At 40.8% G+C, this 20,825-nt stretch overlaps 1 protein-coding gene across 5 annotated transcripts in view; it reads right to left on the bottom strand.

Moving 5' to 3' along the window:
* LOC105921041 (diacylglycerol kinase beta) overlaps window positions 1-20,825 on the bottom strand; it is a 309,320-nt gene that overhangs the window by 58,952 nt on the left and 229,543 nt on the right. For all 5 annotated transcript variants that reach the window (XM_036138804.1, XM_036138806.1, XM_036138803.1 and 2 more), the window contains one exon: window positions 10,536-10,626. In XM_036138804.1, coding sequence (XP_035994697.1) covers window positions 10,536-10,626 — 91 coding nt within the window. The remainder of the gene's footprint in view (window positions 1-10,535; window positions 10,627-20,825) is intronic.

The raw sequence follows: 20,825 nt of genomic DNA, 5'->3' as shown, positions 1-20,825 counted from the left end.
GCTCATTGACTGCTGGAGATGGTCAACAGCCCCTCCACGACCTTCTTTGTTACAGAAAAGCGCAGGTGAAATAATATTTATGATTTTTTTTTACTTTTTCCGAATCAGACCCAGTCAAACCGGGACATCGTTTCACATTCCGACCCTCCTTCTTCTTCTTAAAAAAAAGCGCGTCATGCTAAATTAGCCGAGCTACAGCGTTACTCTTTCAGTTTTAAATAAAACATAACAGCAACAGACACACTTACCGAGGGAAGTTGTTGTCAGCTATTCTATTCACTGAACTTTCTGACCTGCTGGTTTACATAGATCCAAAGAAAACCTTTGACTACCGCTACTTTCATTCATGCATCTGTGGTCAGTTTGAGATTTTCTTTTAAAAGTTAAAATAATTGAACATCGATAAACCTCAGACTGGTAGATTTCTGCTTTGCAAAGACCCGCCCTACTCTCCTTCTGATTGGCTAATGTCCTAGCTCTGCCAGATTTCATTGGTTAAGCGCAGCTTCTGTTTAAAATCTTGAATAAAAAGTCTACACGGAACATTTTGCGCTCATTTTCCAAATGACGAAAGTCCCTCACAGCGACGGAGAACATTAAACCCCTGATATTATTACTTATTCAGATCAGAAGGGGGAGGAATGTATCCCCCCAGGGATAAAACACGAATGACCAGAGGGGGGGACGTCACAACCAGAGGGAGGGAAAATCCCCCCCCATCCCCCCAGCAAATCGCACCCTGGTCTTAAATAAGTTCTCCTTCACTATCTTAAGTTACCTATTATATATAATATTTCCGGGGAAATAATTATAAAAATGTAAGTCAATTGTCCAAAAGGTTATTGATTTTTAATTTTTAATCATTCTTTAAAATACTATTTTCTCAAATAATGTTTTGTTTAACTCTTTGACAACACATAGCGCCAGGGTGCGATTTGCTGGGGGGATTCCCCCCCCCACCCCCTGGTTGTGATGTCCCCCCCCCACTGGTCATTCATGTTTTACCCCTGGGGGGTAAAACATGATACATTCCTCCCCCCTCTGATCTAAATAAGTAATATTATCAGGGGTTAAAGTTCTCCGTCACTGCGACAGATTTCCGTCATTTGGAAAATGAGCGCAAAATGTTCTGTGTAGACTTTTTATTCAAGATTTTAAACAGAAGCTCCGCTCAACCAATGAAATCTGGCAGAGCCGGGACATTAGCCAATCAGAAAAAGAGTTGGGCGGGTCTTTGCAACGCGGAGGTCTCTCATCTGAGTTTTATCGGTGTTTAATCATTTTAACTTTTGGAAGAACATCTCAAACTGACCACAGATGCTATGAATGAGAATAGCGATGGTCAAAGGTTTTCTTCGGATTTATGTAAACCACCAGGTCAGAAAGTTAACTGAATAGAACAGCTGACAACAACTTCCCTCGGTAAGTATGTCTGTTGCTGCTCCTGCAGCTAATTAATGAATTATTTCCACCTGTGGCCATGTCGCCTGTCAGTGTTTATTCCCTCGCTTCCAGTTATTTAGCTGATAAACGCAGCAACTAACCAGGGATCTCCTCATGATTCACTGTTATGTTTTATTTAAAACTGAAAGAGTAGCTCAGCTAATTTAGCATGACACGCTTTTCTGTAACATAGAAGGCAGAGCTGCAGTCAGTCAGTATGCAGCAGCCTCCACCTCATGAGCAGCTGAACCAGGACACTCGTTAAATAAAATGACAAGGATTTTGATGCATACAGATTATTAAGGAAACTACATAAAAAATAAACAAATAAACTGCAGCTACAACATGGACTGGAGAACGGGTTCTAACTGTGTGAGACCAGAGAAAGGCGATTCAAAGAGTTTTTGTAGTTATTTGTTTTTTTTCCACGGAGTGGAGCGTGATGTGAAGCGAGTCGCACCAGAAACATGTTAAATAGACTCCTGTGAATCTATGGACTCATTTTACTCCAACCCAAAACACCTGCCAGACAGACACGCTAAACCAGCCAAGATTACCTTAAACAATATTTAACTTAGCAGAAGTTTAATAACATTTTTTAATGTTCTTTGAAAGCAAGTTACGTTTTTTTTCTGATAAACTTTAAGCAATTTTATTAAACTTTTTAAAAATGGAACCTCCCATCCATGGATTTTCTATACCTGCTTTTCCGTACAGGTGTTACGTCATGCCGTATCTGATGGGGAAACGCGGCTTGAACACAGGGACGTGGAGGGGCTGGTGACCATCTCCAGCAGTCAATGAGCGAGAGGTGGGGACGCAGAGTCCATCCTGGACATGTCACTGGGCTAAAATATAACCGTTTTTTTAAACTTCAAAAAAAGTTAATGCCTTTTTATAAACTCATGAGTTGTGATAATAAATTGGTGAGCAATAACGGGCAAAGCAGACACTGATTATTGTAATGTGCGATCTGTGTCGTGTTGGTTTTGTGTCCCTCTTTGTCCATGGCTGTTGTTGGCCTTGTATGATCATAGGATTGATTTATATTGAATGTGACAGTGGAGATAATGTACAGGTGTGAAGTAGATGATGTAATGATGCAAGCTGCTGTCTTTTGAATTAGCTGCAGTTTATGGAGGGTTTTCCAGGGGACAAGGAGGGAAGGGTTTTGAAATTGTAAAGGGGAAAGGTGAGTGGACTGTGGACCAGTTTGGCAAAAGTGCAAAGGAAGAACTTGCTTGATGCTGTGAATATGAAAGTTAACCAGGTGATGTTATGGATGTGGAAAGTGAAGGAGATTATGGAGAGGGCTGTCCAGGATGGCGCCAAGGCTCTGAAGCTGGAAGGTGGGAAGGATACAGGAATTGTCGGGAAGGATGCAGGAATTGTCAATGGAACTACCAGATTTGGTTAAAGTGGACTTTGCACAATAAGCAAATGAGGTTACTAAGGTGGCATGACGTCCACGGCCCAGGAATATATGGGCTGACTAGAAAAATTTCAGTCAAATTTATTATTTTTGCTTTAACCCCTGAATATTATGGATTTATATTAATACATGTCTTGTGTCCTTCACATTTGCAAATTAATTTTTTTGTTTTTTTTAAAAAGTATTATTACCTTTTCTGCTCAAAGCGGTTAAAGTAAACTAATACCCACTACCGAGTCCCGACAGTAGATGGAGCAAGTTTAAAAACAATAGTCTAACCTATTGGACCTAGCTAGCTACCTGAAAGAGCACCTGCTAGCTAACTTTTGAAATGATCCCCCCCTCCGGTTTTTTTGCAAATCGCACACTGCATAGCGCTTTTTCTAGTTGAAGCTAATTTAACCTCATTCCATATTCTTTAAGATGAACTTTGGTTCTGTAAATTAAACATCCTCACTGAACGTTAAAATCACTGAATAATTTTTATGGTAATGGTCTTTAACTATTTTTAATTTGTCCTTTTGTGTGTGAACATTGCTCATTAGTTTCTTTAATCCTAATTTTAACTAGCCTGGTTAAATATCTGTTGAGTGAAATATGTTTGACTTGAATTATTAATTAAATATGTTAATAAATTCTTATATTTGACGAGACATTTTTTCTTATTTATTACATATGTGTGCAGAGTTTGCTGTTTAAGAATGCCAGAGCATTTATCCCTCTTTCACCTATTTTTCTAATATCTAATATTGTCATGATTTGGGTTTTGTTTTGGTTTAGTTTTGTACTTTGCTTTATTTAGCCAGTTCACCAGCCTGTAATCAGCCAATTCAGTTTACGTCTCAGTCACCAGCCAGTTCTGTTCAGTTCTCAGTCACCAGCCAATTATCAGCCAGTTCACCTCGCAGCCACCAGGCACTACCCAATTAGGTTATCACACCCCTGTCACCAGTCACTACCAATCAGTTCAGTTACTTCTCTAGCCACCACCCTTCCTCTGATCATTCTCACCTGTCACCTGTAATTAGTTTTCAACCCTGTTCACCTGTGCACTCCTCTATTTATACCTGCTTCAAACCTCTGTTCAGTGCCAGATCATTCCGTGCCTATTGGGGAGTCTAGTCTATATATATTCACACCTATATATAAATAACAGAGTTTTACCTCATTATTGTCTGAAGGCTCTTGCTCGTATCATACTTTTTGGTTAACTGTCTAATAATACAGCTATATGGGGATTTTTAGTTAATCAATATAAGCTATTATTTATGATTATTCATAATTAACCAATTGCACAAAATGATAATCATAAATACAGCAACAACTCCCAAACAGAATGGCTGAAAAAGATAACAAAAGTGTTGCGTTGGCAGAGTCGCAATATAGACCTTAACGCAATTCTAACGATGTGGTGGAAACTTACAAAAGTTGCATAAAAACAGTTATCTAAAAACCTTAATAATGAAGCAATGTTGTGACGTAAAAGGGCAAGATCCACAACTATGTGCTCCAAGAGGTATAGCTTCAAAAGATTACGTCATAAACCATTGAAAAATGGGGTGTGCCTATCTTTTCACACAACGTTTCCATTTTGCCTTTAATAAATAATGAGGGTAGGGAATTTTTGTTTACCTGACGCCGCCAGATAGATTTGCTCCGCATATCCATCTGGAAACCTTCCGTTGAAGTAATTTTGGGAAGGGGCGAAAATACTGGTCAGCTGATTGGCCTATGTTGGTGATAGACGGGCCAAATAAACCAATCAGATTCGTCGTCGCTCTGTTACGAGCGACGACGAAAACACAACCACAAGCCAAGCTACTCTTGCTGCTGCAAGTAAAGGCTCGTTAGCTCAGCAGAGAAATACTCTGTAATTCCGATAAAACTTGCTCGATAGCCACGCTAACGCTAGTTTCATCGGCTGAAGCCGCCATGTTCTTTAGACTGAACTGTCGCGCTTCCCGTTGCGTCACACCTCAACCCGCCTCAAAGCCAACGCTGATTGGACGTTCGTTTGGTGAACGGCTCCAAATTTTCTTTAACGGAGAGTATCCAGACTGATCTGCGAGTGAAATCTTGAAAGCTCGCGAGATCAGGATGGTCTCACGAGGCTAAATTTTTGTACCCTTGAGGTTACATTTAAAAACTCAAAAACCCTGCAAAAACAATGTAATTTTTAACATATCTTAATAAAAGAAAAATCTACAATTGAAGAAGGATGTACTTTCTTTTTTTATAATCACTGTCTATATGATCAGTCAGATATTTGGTTGAACTAAGATGGAACTCTACGAGTGTTTGTCTGCCATAGTATACCACACCAGACTGAACACAGACAAACCCCAGCAGCCTGAGCTACACTCTAAATGGCAGCCTGAAATGATTTAACAAGTAGACACACTCTACTCCTGTTCTGGGGCAGAATTATTCAGCATGATTAAATGTCAAGGACCTTTGAAAAAAATTAAACGACTATATTTATTTAATTGTGCTATTGAAACCTTGTATTAAGTCCCTCTCAGATTTTAACCTTTATCAGGCTGAGCACGATCTGACTGTGTCAGTGCTGCAGCTCTTTATCAGGAAATGGTGGAAAATTTACACAGCAAGTGAGGACAATTCATGCTCATAATGTGGCATCGCATTTGAATGGACTACCTGTGCTAGCTGGCAGTAGATCCCTGGGTCAGAGGCAAGAACAAACACACTCAGACTTATGGGAGGTTGATGGGCACGTGTGAACAGGTGAGGATGCAGAATTTTGTCTGTTATTGTTGATCTAATTATTGTGACAGATCCTAAAAAATGCCATCCTGCCTTCTTAGATAAACATGGACAGGACAAAAAAGCTTGGGAAATCACCATGAGTGTACCTCAAGGCTCTAAAGCATATACATATGTGCTTTAGAGCCTTGTGTCTGAAGTTACTTTCTCCAGAAAATGACTGGTTTGACTGAAGTAACCATATATTAAGCACTACTACTCAGAGTTACTGATGCTAATTGTTGTCCAGCATGAAGCTGTATGACTGGTCTCAAAAGTGACATCTTTTTTTACAGAGTGGCTGGAGGACGGGAGGGACGGAGTAAGGGGAGGTTTACTCATCCCCTATAAAGCTTTCATACATAATCCTAGTTCTCTGAGATCTATAGAGGCAGTCCCACTGGCCCACCCGTTTTCGCTCTCCCAACTCGGCTCCTCCCTGCACGGTTTATCTTTGCCCTCTTTTGTGATTCCACCGGCCTAGAAAGGCCTAGAAAAGGGACACGCCTCCTGGGCATCGCTTTAGCCCCCAACCCTCTGTCCTTCGTAACCGTTACCAACCCCCCACCCCCAAATCTGCGAGAAATGGTAAATGATCAAAATTCATCACTAAAAATAAAACATAAATAAAAGAAAAAAAATATATATAACGTTTCTATAACTCTACATGCAAGATTGTCTTGGATATTTTTAAGAATTAATCCACCGGGATAAATATCTGGCTCACAAATCTAATAATAAAGAAGCAGATCCTGTCTGAACTCTGTCTGCTTTGAAACTGTGTGCTGGAGAGTGTTGCTGCAGGTTCCAGGGGCAAACCGCTCCTTTTTCAGGCTGTTTTCAGTGACAGAGTTAATATTTACACCTTTATATGAGAGCTTTTGTCTCAGCCATTGTGAAGAATAGGAGAATACGTTAATACATTTTTTTTAACCACAGTGAAATAATTTTTATCGCCTTGATTTGCTGTACTATCAGGGTATGCTTCAACATGTAGCATTCAGGAGGTCTTATGGGGCTTTTCTCAAATGACGTCACATTTTCCCAGAGACAGCCAGAGTTTCCCAGATGATCGAACAAGCAGAGTGTTTTTCTCCAGTCTCTTGTTTACAAAGACTGGAGCCATGCGTGTACATGCGCATGCCTGCATGTACACGCATGTGAACAGCTGCCACTCAGGGCTTAGTCCCTCCCTGCCCTAAAATACCAGTCCATGGTAACATGGCGGAGACCACCCCAGCAGATTAAAATGTTCTCTTGCTAACAGCAATATCAAGTTGAGTTACTTGAAATGTTCCTCTGAAAGATGAGGCTGTTTTGTTGGTATTTTGTCCTTTAAAAATACCTGCATAGAAGGCGATGCGTGAGTAGGTAAGGTGGCTGCTTGAAGCGGGAGGCGTGGCTTGTCATACATCTAGTTTTGGTGTATAGTAGGAAAGGTTGATTTCGCACAGCCTTTAACTCTGACGTCATTACATGTCGGAAAAACACATGGATGCGAGTCAAATCAGGGCCTACAGCCTTCTGAAAATGAACTACAATGTGCACACTCTCTTCTCTCCGTACATTTAGGTTAATTTCCATCAGGTGGGCTGTGCTTATATAGTATATCACGTCACACAAAAGATTGTGGGATTCCTTATAGCAATGTGTCTGCAGCTCTCACAGCACAGTATTTGAATCAGCTATGTAACCAAAAGCCATTGCCCGAGACGATGGTGACCGCATTCCACAGAGCATTGTAAAGTCACGTGTCCTTTCGAGTCCTGTAGAGGAGTGTTGAATGGTAAATTGGTTGCGGGATCATGGTGTGAAAAGACAGATTTTGAAGCACATTGCAGCAGATCAATAAGTCTTTTCCCTCTGTTTTAACGCATCAGCAAGGAGAGTGAAGAGCGTTCCATGTAGCAATGAAAAGGCAGAGAAGATAACATTACATAAGCCAATAGATGATCATTTAGGCTATGAATACTGACATCATAAACCAAATACTTTCTCTCACCTCTTACATCTTCCCTCTATGTACATAGAGTGTATAATATTGTATACTTTATCTTGCTTTTCTGGGACTTTGTCCCAATCTTTTAAAATGTTTTTTTAAAGCATTTTAAATCTGTAAGCAGTGTGCGATTTGCAAAAAAACAGAGGGGGGGGGGGGGGGGATAATTTCCTCGATTAATCACATAATTAATCACATTAATCACTATGTTGGTGATAGACGAGCCAAATAAACCAATCAGATTCGTCGTCGCTCGTAACAGAGCGACGACGAAAACACAACCACAAGCCAAGCTACTCTTGCTGCTGCAGGTAAAGGCTCGTTAGCTCAGCAAAGTAATACTCTGTAAATCCGATAAAACTTGCTCGATAGCCACGCTAACGCTAGTTTTATCGGCTGAAGCCGCCATGTTCTTTAGACTGAACTGTCGCGCTTCCCGTTGCGTCACACCTCAACCCGCCTCAAAGCCAACGCTGATTGGACGTTCGTTTGGTGAACGGCTCCAAATTTTCTTTAACGGAAGGTAGCCAGACTGATCTGCGAGTGAAACCTTGAAAGCTCGCGAGATCAGGATGGTCTCACGAGGCTACGAAAAACACATGGCTAACCAGTATTTTCGCCCCTTCCCAAAATTACTTCAACGGAAGGTTTCCAGATGGATATGCGGAGCAAATCTATCTGGCGGAGTCAGGTAAATAATGTCGATAGGTAACTCGAGATTAATTGCAAATTAATTGTATGTTTTATCCTTTTATTTCTGAAAGTGTAATAGCCTGTTTGGGCATTTTAATATGCAATTTTGCAATAAATGACACTAATAAAATACATGCTTGTACAAAAAATATTTTTATTTTATTATTTTTCAAGCACTTTTGAGAATTGGAATGAAAACATCCTGGTGCCAAATGTTAAACTCTGGACTATAATGGCTAAATGACTAATCATGACGCCCTGATGTTTACACAATGTGTAAATAAATACCATGCCGATATATATATATATTTTTTTGCCTCTTAAACAAAGATAGACATGGTATTAGGCATTAATAAAAATTTTACATTTCAATAAAGTCATAGGTTTTATTGTTCGTTTTTTCACTCTCTCTCACACACATCTAATTCTGAGCTTTCACACCAACAATAACTTCTTTGAATATTTTTGCTTGCTGTTTATATCCATATTCATAGAGTTTAAGCCTGGAAAAAGGTTTTAAATTTCCAGGTCATTCCAGTCTTACACTTTGCTTGCAACTGGGCAGGAGCTTAATACCCTGAAAGAGACTGTTTAGGAACTGTTTAGTAACTCCAGGTACTTTGTTTGGCAACGTGATTCAGCCTTAGTTTGTCAAATACAGAGAAAACAAAATAAATAAGCATTAAAGTACGGTTTATGGGTTGGGTTTCTGCAATGTTCTCAGCATGTTAAAAACTTATCTTCAGAACCAATGTCTGCTCAAAATGGTGATCTGCACCAAATAATCTACTTTCAGCAGTTATCACCGGTTATTGCACCATAATCTGCAGAAAATACGTGCAGAGTTGCTCTGTCTGCCTTTACTACCGTCAGCTCCTATGGCGGAGGGATATTTCAGCTGGATACACTCAAGTGTCTAGTGAAGGCAGGTTTCTTAATAACCGCTGTTTCGTCAATTATTTTAGAGCCCAAATAAGCGATTTCACTTTCAGAAACGTGCCCAAAAAAACCACAACCCGTGACCTATAAAATTTACAAGCGCCTTTAGAATAAAAGAAGCCCAAAGTCGCATAAAATGAACAGCCTGTGCAACAGTGAGCACGGGTCTGTTTGGCTACAGTCTCTAGCTCTCTTGAAACTACGGAAAGCGCCGAGGGTAAAAGAAACCTCAGTCCGGAGAGCGCGGTTGGGAAAAACATTAGGACACGGTGTGTTTGTTTCGACGCGCGATTAACGGCGACAAAAAAATGTCGGCGTTGTGGTCTTAAGCGTTAAAACTGACAGCCCTAATTTATATACATTTTTAAATTCAAACCAGAGGGGGGGTTGGAATGTATCCCCCCCAGGGATAAAACATGAATAACCAGAGGGGGGGACGTCACAAGCAGAGGGGGGGTAAATCCCCCCCATCCCCCCCAGCAAATCGCACCCAGTCTGTAAGTAATATTTAAATTCCTCTGTACTATATTTTTAGTACATTTCTCCATTTTTCATTCATTACCATTCAACATTTTTTGTATCATTTACCCTCAATATTATTAAGTTACTATAGGCAAGCTTTTAACCCGTCTGGCTGCTGAAACTAATTTCCCTCTATAGGGATGATACAGTTTCTCTTATCTACATATTAATAATTGTATGAATATTAAAGAAGTTTATGTGCTCATTTCCTCCTCTGTTTAGGTGGTGGATCAGCCATTCAGCTCTCTCTGTTTCCGTCATATTCCTGCTTAAGACACTTTAAGGCTCGCTAAAAGTCCTCACTACTCCTAACAATTTTCACTTTAGGAGCTCTCTTAAGTCCTAGGGTGCTTTGTGAATAACTTTTGTCTTACCGAGGTAAAATTCTAATAAAAATTGTAAAACGGAGAAATTCTAACATTTTTCCTAAAATGACGTGACTTAGAACTATTTTTAGTCTTAGTCTTCGTAGAACCACCGGATGTCCATCCTCTTTCCATGTTCAGATGATGGAAAGAACAGAGCACTTGGAGATGTTCAAAGCTTGGTACATTGTTTTAGAAGCTAACCCTGCTTTAAACCTCTTCAGAACTTTCTCCATGACCTTGCCGCTCTGTTCTATAATGATCTCAAACGTGGCCTCTGAGGCCTTCCAAAATCAACCCAGAGCATTTAAGAAGCTCTTCCTTCCTCTAGTCTTGGCTCATCTTATGTAGAATGAACTCTGATGCAGCTACAACTCACCTCCACCTCTATGCATTCATTGAGTTTCTTGCAGGTAGCAGATATGGTTTCAGTGGTGCCAAACTCAAAGTACCACAGCTTGTTCTTCATCCTGGAAATGAGGAAAGACAGAGAGCATTAGGAGACACTCACACAATTCTTATTCAGCCTGCATATGGAGCTTTGTGACCCCTGGTGTGATTAGTTTTGTGTGCAGCAGTCACACAGAAAAGTTCTTCATGGTCCTGGGTCATCTCACATTTTCTGCCAGCCCAGGATATCCAGTGTGGGGGTCATGTGACCTGGGAGGTCTCTGCTGTGGAGAGACACTAGCAGCTACGTGATGAATGACAGAAAGGTTGACCCCCACATCTGTCAAACTTCCACAGCCTGCTGAAACAAAGCAAAGTGAGCGCCATTCACTTTGCAGCTATGAACGGGATCCACAGAGGGGGTTTTCATCATTGCTGGGGATTTTAACCAAGCAAATATGAAAACTGTTCTCCCTCATTTCTACCAACACGTGGATATCGCAACTCGGGGAGAGAACACTCTAGACTTAGTTTACACAAATATAAAAGGCGCATTAAAGGCAGCCCCCAGCCCCCACCTTTCTGTGATGCTAATTCCTGCATACAGGCCACTGCTCATCAGAGCTAAACCTACAGTAAGGCAGGTGAGGGTATGGACTGAAGGGGCCATGGAGGCGCTCCAGGACTGTTTAGAATGCTCTGATTGGGACATGTTCAAAGCTGCAGCAACTTAAGAAGACAAGATCAACATTGATGAGTACACCATGACTGTGTCAGCCTACATCAACAAATGCATTGAGGACGTCAGCACCACTAAGACCATTATCACCCAAGCCAACCAATGACCCTGGATTACTGAGGAGGTCTGTCAAGCGCTAAAAGCTCGGAACTCAGCCTTCAAGTCTGGTGACAAGGAGGCACCGAGGACAGCAACAGCCAACATGAACCGTGCCATCAGGCAAGCAAAGCGGAACCACACTAAGAAAATCCAGGAGTTTTTCCATGACGCCAGCAACACCAGGAGCATGTGGAATGGCATACGGGTGATCACTGAATACAACACGCCCTCCCCCCCGGTGGGTGAAGTTGATGCTGACTTCCTCAATGGACTAAATAACTTCTTTGGGAGGTTTAAGGCACTAAACAGCACTCCAGCAGTGAAGGCTATTCCCCATCATCAGGAAGAGGAGGTCCTCTGCCTTGACACCTCCAACGTGTGGAAGACTCTGAGGAGATCCAACCCATGGAAAGCCCGAGGTCCCGACCACATACCTGGGCGGGTGCTCAATGTTATGCCAGTTCAGGATGTGACAGCCTGCATTAGTTTGGGACGTGACGGACTGCATTTCCCATGATGCAATGTGGTCAAAATGGCCATCAACTCCCATCATGCAACACGGCCCAAAATGGCCACCGCCCCTAACGACGGATGACAGATAACGTTACTATGGCAAAGGTTTTATAAGCGATGGACGCGTTGCGCTCATCCTTCTTCTTTGGCACACCGCCAGACTGGGAAAACACCACAGCTGTTTCACTCCATGGGTTTCCACCCCACGCGCCACGTGCTCAAACTTCTCGCTGGACCGAGATTTACCGAAGCAACTCCATCCCTGCACTGCTAATGCAGGAGGTCGACTCTTACAAGTACTTTTCCTAACCCACTTCGATCGAAGACTGAGAGCCGTTTATCTCCCGGTGATCGTAAAGGGACCATGCTTTTGATTTGCGGTTCTTATAAGTGGCTCCGCCGATTTTTTTCATCTTTTCCCCGTTCTATCTTTCCTGTCCTTATCAGTTAAATCTCTTTGTGAACCTCGGTTTGCGCCCTTCTCTTGAATCTCTCATTCAGGCTGCCTCTTTAATCAAGGTGCCACCCAACATCAGCGTAAGCGTTGATTACGTCATTAAAACCTCCCCCTTTACGTATCACGCAAGGTGATGCGTAAAGGGTCACGTGTCGTCATAGTCGCCATCTTGGGGAGGTGCAACTGGCTAAGCTGTAGCTAGCTTATTGAATAACGTTGAAGCGTCTAGCTGGATTCTCAAAGCTGTGTGTCTCTCAATGCTGCTGCGTCAGTGCCGACGGCTTGAATGTGATGTTTAAACAACTGAGTGAACTAAGATCTGCTACCTCTTATTTTAATCAATTTTTTGACTTTATTTCCATATATTTTACATGTTTGGTTTAGTAGTGAGTAGAGTTCCACGGTTGTTGAATCAGAGAATTACTGTAACAGGGAATTGCTTTTGGTTCAATAAAAGCAACAACTTGTGGAATAGTAATTGTTTGTGTTCATTCCAATTCACAGTTGCATGGTCTTTCAGAATATAGAGTTACCACTTTTCGTGTTGACATCTGACATTAAAACAGAGACACAATCATTGGATGGTTATATGGAGTAAGGGTTTAAACTCTAATTGCAGTTATATTGGGGTTCTCATAGCTTGCTGGATAATTCTCATCAGTCAGAAGCTGATCGGATAATCTTGTTCCGGCATAAATTAGTTCATAACAGCTCATTAATAAATGCATTAGTGGTATTTAGTCATTACAAGTTTAGAGCCTTAAAATCACCACCATTTGAGTCATATTTTGTTATAGCTACTATTTGAGTTTGAATAACCTATTATTAAAATTATAACACCAAATAATAATAATAATAATAATCATATTCAAACAGCTTCTGGCATAACATCAAGGAGTGTGCAGGTCAGCTGGCTGGTGTCCTCACAGACATTTTTGACACCTCGCTGGACCAAGTCACAGTGTCAGCATGCTTTAAGTCTGCCTCCATCATTCCGGTCCCCAGCTTCACCACCAATCACATCGTGAAGTTTGCAGATGACACAACGGTGGTGGGCCTGATCAGAGATGACAACGACCAGGACTACAGAGAGGAGGTGGAGCAGCTGGTGGGCTGGTGCAGATACAACAGCCTGATCCTAAACGTGGAGAAGACGAAGGAGATCATCGTTGATTTCAGGAAGAACCGGCCTCACCACGCTCCACTGCTCATCAACAGCTCAGCTGTGGAGGTGGTCAGCAGCATCAAGTTCCTGGGTGTGCACATCATAGACAATCTCACCTGGTCTGTGAACACCACGTCACTGGTCACGAGGGCACAGAAGCGACTGTACTTCCTACGGAGGATGAGGAGAGCCCACCTGCCCCCGCCCATCCTCACAACCTTCTACAGAAGCACCATAGAGAGCATTCTGACCAGCTGTCTCTCTGTGTGGTGTGGAGGCTGCAGCGCCTCTGACTGGAACAACGTGAGAAGAGTGGTGAGGACAGCAGAAGGGATCTTCAGGGCTCCTCTCCCTTCCATTAAGGACATTTCATCTCAGCGCTGCATGTCCCGAGCCCATAACATCATCAGTGACCCATCACACCCCCACCATGGACTGTTCTCCCTGCTGCCCTCTGGGAAGAGGTTCTGCAGAATCCGCTGCAGGTCCACCAGGCTCTGCAACAGCTTTTTCCCTGTTGCCATCAGACTGTTGAACTGTTGAACTATAAACTGGACTCTGCACCACATCTATACATCTGCGCCACCACATCTCTATCTGGCATTACCAATGCTGGCGAACTCTTAGTTTCCGTTTACACAACGGACATGCATTTTTTCACAAATGCCTTTTTGCACCATGATTTTGCACATTTTGCACATTAAAAATGTTTTTTAATGTGCAAAATTTCACAATCCCCGAATTGTAAAATTCTCCTGCATAATGTGACAGCACACTGTTTTTGTCTTGCACTGTTATGTGTTAACATTTTGATCACTGATGCACTTTATATTGGAATGTTGCCTTATTCCACCTGGAATCTGACTATGCTCCTATAAGCTGTATGCAACGAAATGTCATTCTGTATGCACCCTGTACATACAAAATGTCAAATAAAGTTGTCTAAGTCTAAGTCTAACCCCTATAAGATTCCGAACAGTTTCTTTTTGCCCTGCACATGCATACCTCAGCTAGGATCTCATGACAAAGCTTTGTTTACATAGATGTGTTGTGAGTCAGTTCACTTGTTAATGGTGGCCAATTATGCAAATGTATCTTTTTGTACATTATTTAAACTTCCAGTCCAAGAGCTAAAAAAAGCAATCCATATGGAAAATGAGCCATTTGAAAAACCTGCCAGTTATGATGTCAAAATCGGTGGGCACCTCCCCTCATCTAGCGGTCACAGCTGAGCCCAGCCCCTCACCAAGCAACCAAAGCTCCGCACACAGCAGGATCTGCCAAACGACTTCGCCTGATGTAAAGTTCTGTCCCTACTGCTCATTGCAAGGCTTCAGATGACGGAGATCTAAGTACTCATTGGTGTCTCTTGTGTATTTTGTACTGCTGCTCGGCATGAACAAGACTTATCATTTATTACCTGTGTCCATTTAGAAAACTAACCATTCAGAAACTGTTGCTGCATCTTTATTAATTGTGCAGGAGACTTCACCTCTTCAGGTTCTAGGTCTGACTCAGGGTCTAAGATGTACTGGTGTACCATTGTGCATCTGTTTGCAGCCATTTTCATGTATATAAAGTGCGAGTGTAAACACTGAGTTGGGGGGTGGAAGGGGGGGCACAGCCAGCTACAACTTATTTCCATAAAACTGACAGTGAGCCCTAAAAACAGCAAATTCTGAAAGGAGCTGAACATAGGTGGGACTGAGGAGATGAAATCTCATTCTCTAAGAAAGATTTTGTGCAAACAAATGGAATGAACATGTTTTGTATAGCCCATATACCAGTCCTAACTTGTTTAAAAGGCAGCATAATAGGTCCCCTGTGGAACCACACATTTTAGTGATAATTTTGCCATCAAAACTGTGTTATACAAGAGATAAATATTTCTATTTGTCCTACATAGTCTTCTTCGTTTTCAAATGTGCCGTTTAAAACATCTCTTCAGAGGCCTGTTTCAATAAGGAGGTTCAACCAACTCTGAGTTAAAACTTGAACTCTGAGTTGACTTAGCCTTAGATGGGAAACTCTGAGTTTTGGGTTTCAGAACAGCTGAAATGAGTTAGTTCAATCAACTCTGAGTTGACTGACTCTGAGTTAAGCGCGTGCACCACAACTCTAAAAAGCCATTATCAATGGAGCGCAGATATTACGAGTTACCATGGCAACAGCGTCAGACAAAAAAAGGTACGCATATTTCTCACCAGCAGAACTGGATGTGCTTATACAAGCATATGCAGAATTTGAACATGTATTTAAAAAAAAAAAGCAACATGGCTGCAGCGGCGAAGGAGAGAGAGTTAGCTTGGGTGAAAATAGCTGCTCGAGTCAATGCGTAAGTTTACATTTTAATTTTATACAGTGTTGGGTGTAATGAATTAGGTTACTAAGTCATCTAATTAAATTAAAGACTATAAAACAATAGTGGATTTAATATCAAATTTTAAAAGGTATATTTTTAATTTAACTTTCTCCCTCTAGTTACACACTTTGGTCAATTTAAGATTAATTCATGCAATTGAATATTGTTTATTTGAAAGCATTAGAAGTGCAGTTTCTTGTCTCTCCTTGTATTGTTCAAATGGTTGAGGTTGATTTGGGATTTAGAAAGTAATTAATAAGTAAGTAAAACAAATTAGTAAGTAGACCAATACTTTCTGGAGACAGTAATTATTACATTAATCTAATTAGACTTGTTGAAGATAAAATTTGTAGTTAGTAATTAAGAACTATTTTAGAGTAACTTACCCAACTATTATAATATCAGAGGTGAAACTGGAAAAACAGTATTTTATTAAACCTAATTTAATTTTCATGGATAGGTGCAATCCTGCAGGCATCAAAAGAACATGGCAGCAGCTGAAAATGAAATATAAAAACATACTTCAAGCAGGTAAGCCTTGAGCACATCATAGGAGTAGAGTAACTACCTGGCTTTACAAACATTTGACATATTAAATGACTAAATTGCATTCAGTGTCTAGCAGTGCAGCAGCATTTTTGACATAGGTCTAAATGTTCATTCTTATTTGACTTCTACTCAGCCAACAGAAAGAAGGCAGAGGCTCGTAAAACAGGGGGAGGACCTGCACCACCACCCCTGACAAATGCAGAAGAGATGGCCCTGAGCCTAAATGCTGGAAGGCCAATGGCTGAGGGAATTCCTGGAGGGACTTTATCAGAGCCAGTCACTCCAGAAGATTTAAGTGCCTTCATAAAATGTAAGAGGTCTATGTACAGTGTTATTTTTTTTATATAGACTAAATATGATATTTCCATTTATATTACTTTGGGTTGGGTTTTTTGTTGGTCCCAACAGATTTGGATGGTAATATCTGCCTCTTGGAGCCTCCTGTCCCAACAGTACCCCATACAGTTGTCAGTAGCCTACTCCATACACCATCAATTATGACAAATAGTATTATAAAGTGTACTCTATGAAATGCTCATCTTCACAGGATGATAGGGATTGATGAAGATCGGGTTTACCGGGCTGCTGTTACATGTCTATTGAAAACCCATCTTTCCCAGTTCCGGGTTTGGCCGCAAGTGAGAAGACATTAATCGAGAGGTAGAACAGTTTAAATGCATATTTAATTCATAGAAATTAAATATAGGGACAGAGTATTACATTACCAATCAAGATGTATTCCCCGCGCGGTCAAGAAGTTAGTCTGAATTAAGTTTTGCCAAGACATCCTTTAATACAGTGTCTGCCCTCCTCCTATAAGTGAGGGAGGGGTAATCTGTAAGCTATCTGTGTCTCAAACAAAGGGCCTGCTCTTCCCAGTACGGGGTCAGGCCGCGATGACCTAACAGCCATAAAACTAAAGTTGCATGTTATTTTACCCGGCCACAGAGAGGGGAGACACCCCTACTAAGATATATATATTTTTTAATTCTCAACAGGATGAAGAAACCGTTTCTGCTGCCACAGACAGGCCTACAGAGGTAAATTTAATATTATATGTCTACACATCAAACAATCTACACATTCACATTTATATGTGGAGTAGCCTATAGAATCCAAGTTTATATCTATAAATGGTCATTCTTATCTCTACCCCCCAGAGTGTGGAAGAACAGCAGGAGGAAGGTCCATCAACTTCTGGTGCACAGAAGGACACAGTTCAGTGATTTAAAGTAAATGCCACAGTTTCATTCTGAATTTTAGACTACATTCATGATGTAACTCTAATCTAATGTATTTTCAGTTGCCAGTTCAGGAGTTATATAGACTTCTTCTTATTAAAAAGATAGAAAAAAACAGCAAAGAACTTGTATACTTGGACCGCCAGATCCAAAAGGCAGATCTGGAAATCGACATTCTGAAACTAAAGCTAGAGGTGAGTGTATGGTCACAGGTGAATTCTAGGAAGTATTGAAACTATTTTAAAATCTTTTTTTTTTTTTTTATTTATTTTTTTTAGCAAATGAAGAACACCATATAAATTGCTGTGATAGGATAGGGACATGACAAAAAATCCACTCTGGGCCTCAAAATCCTTTCCCGATGTAAATGTAACTCCCTACGAAGTAATACAGCCTTTTCGTCAACAGGATCATCCATAAAAGGACATGCCATTTCATTCCCTTTGATGCGCTCTGCGTGACTGAAATGTGCGCAATGAATATGTCCCCAAAGAATCAATGAGGTGTTTAAACACCACTTCCTCTTTAAAAAGGGGGAGAAGACCAAAATAAACTCTGGGTTTTCTGAAGAAAACCTGCTCCCGACCAGGTTAGGTTCACAGAGTAAATTGCCATGATAACTGATTCTGAGTATAAGTTACCTCTCTTTCAGAAACGGGCTTGACTTACTCTGCTTTCTCAGGTTTAACTTACCTCCCTTTCTGAAACAGAAAACCCAGAGTTTCCCTCATTTCAGGGTTAACATACTCAGAGTTTTCACTTAACCTCCTTTCTGAAACAGGCCCCTGGTCTCTGTTCTGGTCCTCTGGCATCCTTCCACAGTCCGTTTGTGTACATGCCCTGTGGCATATGTGTACATTGTCATTTCGCTTGTTTTGGTTTTGTCCTTTGTATGACTAGTTTGTTATTGCAGGCCCTGCAGTGCTAAGTCGGTATAGAAATTGAATGGATGTTTAATCTGTCTCATCTAATCCTAACCAATAGGCAGTACGTCTGTCCTTCATTTAATGTTTACCTGTCCTTTGATTTAATTTACACAAAGTTTTTCTGTTTTTTTCTGTTTTTCTTGTAATGAGGCTGCTTTTGTTTTGCTCAACCCTTTGGTAGATCAGAGTGAAGAGGACTTAGATCATAAATTGTAAAAATTTTGAAAACATGTATAGTTTTCCTTCCACTTTACAATGATGGACAGGTATTTTTGGATATGAAGATGATCATGAAATGACTTCTCTGTCATTAGGAAAGAAACTGGGCTTCTCTTTAATATATCTAGGATATTTAATAAGCATTGGTTGGTTTCCAAGCTGAGACAGAACCTTCCTTTGTTAAGCGAAAACCTGATGGCTATATAAATTAATGGTAATCACTGACTCGTCTCTTCCTGATTTCACAACAACTATGAGAGGGGAGGTGGTAGGGCTCACAAAAGGTGGTGGGGTCATCAGGTCAGTGCTCTTATTAGGGATTAAGAACTGTGCTTTTTCTGTAAGGGTGACGATTGAAGTTTTGAAACAAGCCCCAAGCTGTGCTGAGGCATCTCAACAGTGTTTTCACAACAAGGTTCCTCCTTCAGCAATAATGTAGTGCAGTTCAGTATCTGAAAAAGCTAACCAACCAAATGTGTTCTGGGACACAGTTGGTCAGTCCAGGGGCTCCGAACTGGAAGGTCATAATGAGAGATTAAAGCATCATTCCTCTCACTGGATTTTTTTTTTTTTAAAGATTATTGAAGATCCTTACTGTCCCAGGTTTGCATTAGTTTTGGCTTGAAACATGGGAGTAGTGACAGAATGGCTTAACTAAACCTCCCTGTTGCATTCACTGTGCAAAGGAGATGGGGAAAAACATGAGTTAATTGCATTTTTTACAGACGGTCTCAAGTGGAAGCGGCTTAATGAGGTTAGGCAGTTTGCCTCGCTGAGAATCACAACTGTTCCTAATTGTGATCTCAAGCATGCTTCTAATCCTCTGATTTGACAGCAGCACAGCTTTCAGGGGAGGCATTAAGGTGAAGGACAATTAGAGGCAGAAAGAAAATGCGAACAGTTGTGTTGGCTGAAGATATTTCAGTTACACATTAGACAAAACAAGCATTTCAATTTTAATCTTTAAATGTTAGCTGTTTTGCTGTAACACTTAAAAGGTAAAATGTGTTTGAAGGTTCTGATGATTGTGTTTTCTCCTTTTCCAAGGTGGTGGCCCTTTGGCTTGTACAGCTATGCCCACAGTATACATATTTGTTGTGTCAACAGTTGTGTTTTTAGTATCGGCGTGTCCACACAATTAACTGTGCTCAGGTCATAAAATATGTAACTCATCAGTCGCAATTACTGTGAATATACCTCCAGAAACACCACATCCAACAAACTGCATTCAGTGCTGAAAGCTTTTAACTGAAATATGAGTTACTGGCCTTGTCTAATGTTGTCATAAGGTTTTTTTTTGATGAGAAAAAGACACAGAGATTGAGGATCTATAACACATTTACCAGAACTTCCCAACAAAGATATTTGTCAAGAAATTGTTTCTGGTAAGAAGTAGCAATAGAAAACATTTGAGATAGGAGTATAGGACATTTTTGACCAATCTGTCTAGATGATATGATTTAATTTGAATTTGTAAAGTGCCTTGAGATGAAATGTGTTGTGAATTGGCGCTATATAAATAAATATAAGTAAAATTCAATTGATGTGTGAGAAGTCAGTATGACAAGTAAAGTCATGCTACCATGCACTGAACATTTACCAAAAACCATCACTGCATATACTATGTCTCATATCAGCTATGAGGAACAGCAGTGAAGGTGTGATGATTTGGGATTGATTTGCTGGCTCAGAACCTGCAGTCAGTGAGTTGACCATGAGTTCCTCTCTCAGTGATTCTAAAGACAGAAGCAAATCTACAAAACAATGGCCGAAAAAGAAAATACTCAAGTTTCAACAATGGCCCAGTCTCAGTCCAGATCTCAACTGAGTAATGAGTTAGAGGGTTCTGTTCAGAAACAGAACTGAATAAAATGCTAAAATATGAACACCACAGAGCCATGCACAAACAAATATCTACAAATCTCAGTGAAATCGAGAGTGCACCAACAGAATGTGATGGAAAAATAATGCTGTGAAAGAGAATACTTTGCTCTTTCTTAAAAACAAAA

This window comes from Fundulus heteroclitus, chromosome 7 (genome assembly GCF_011125445.2).
Source record: "Fundulus heteroclitus isolate FHET01 chromosome 7, MU-UCD_Fhet_4.1, whole genome shotgun sequence".
NCBI classification, from domain to species: Eukaryota; Metazoa; Chordata; class Actinopteri; order Cyprinodontiformes; family Fundulidae; genus Fundulus; species Fundulus heteroclitus.
The sequence above is the reverse complement of the archived record's forward strand: the minus strand, read 5'-3'. Positions and strand labels throughout refer to the sequence as shown.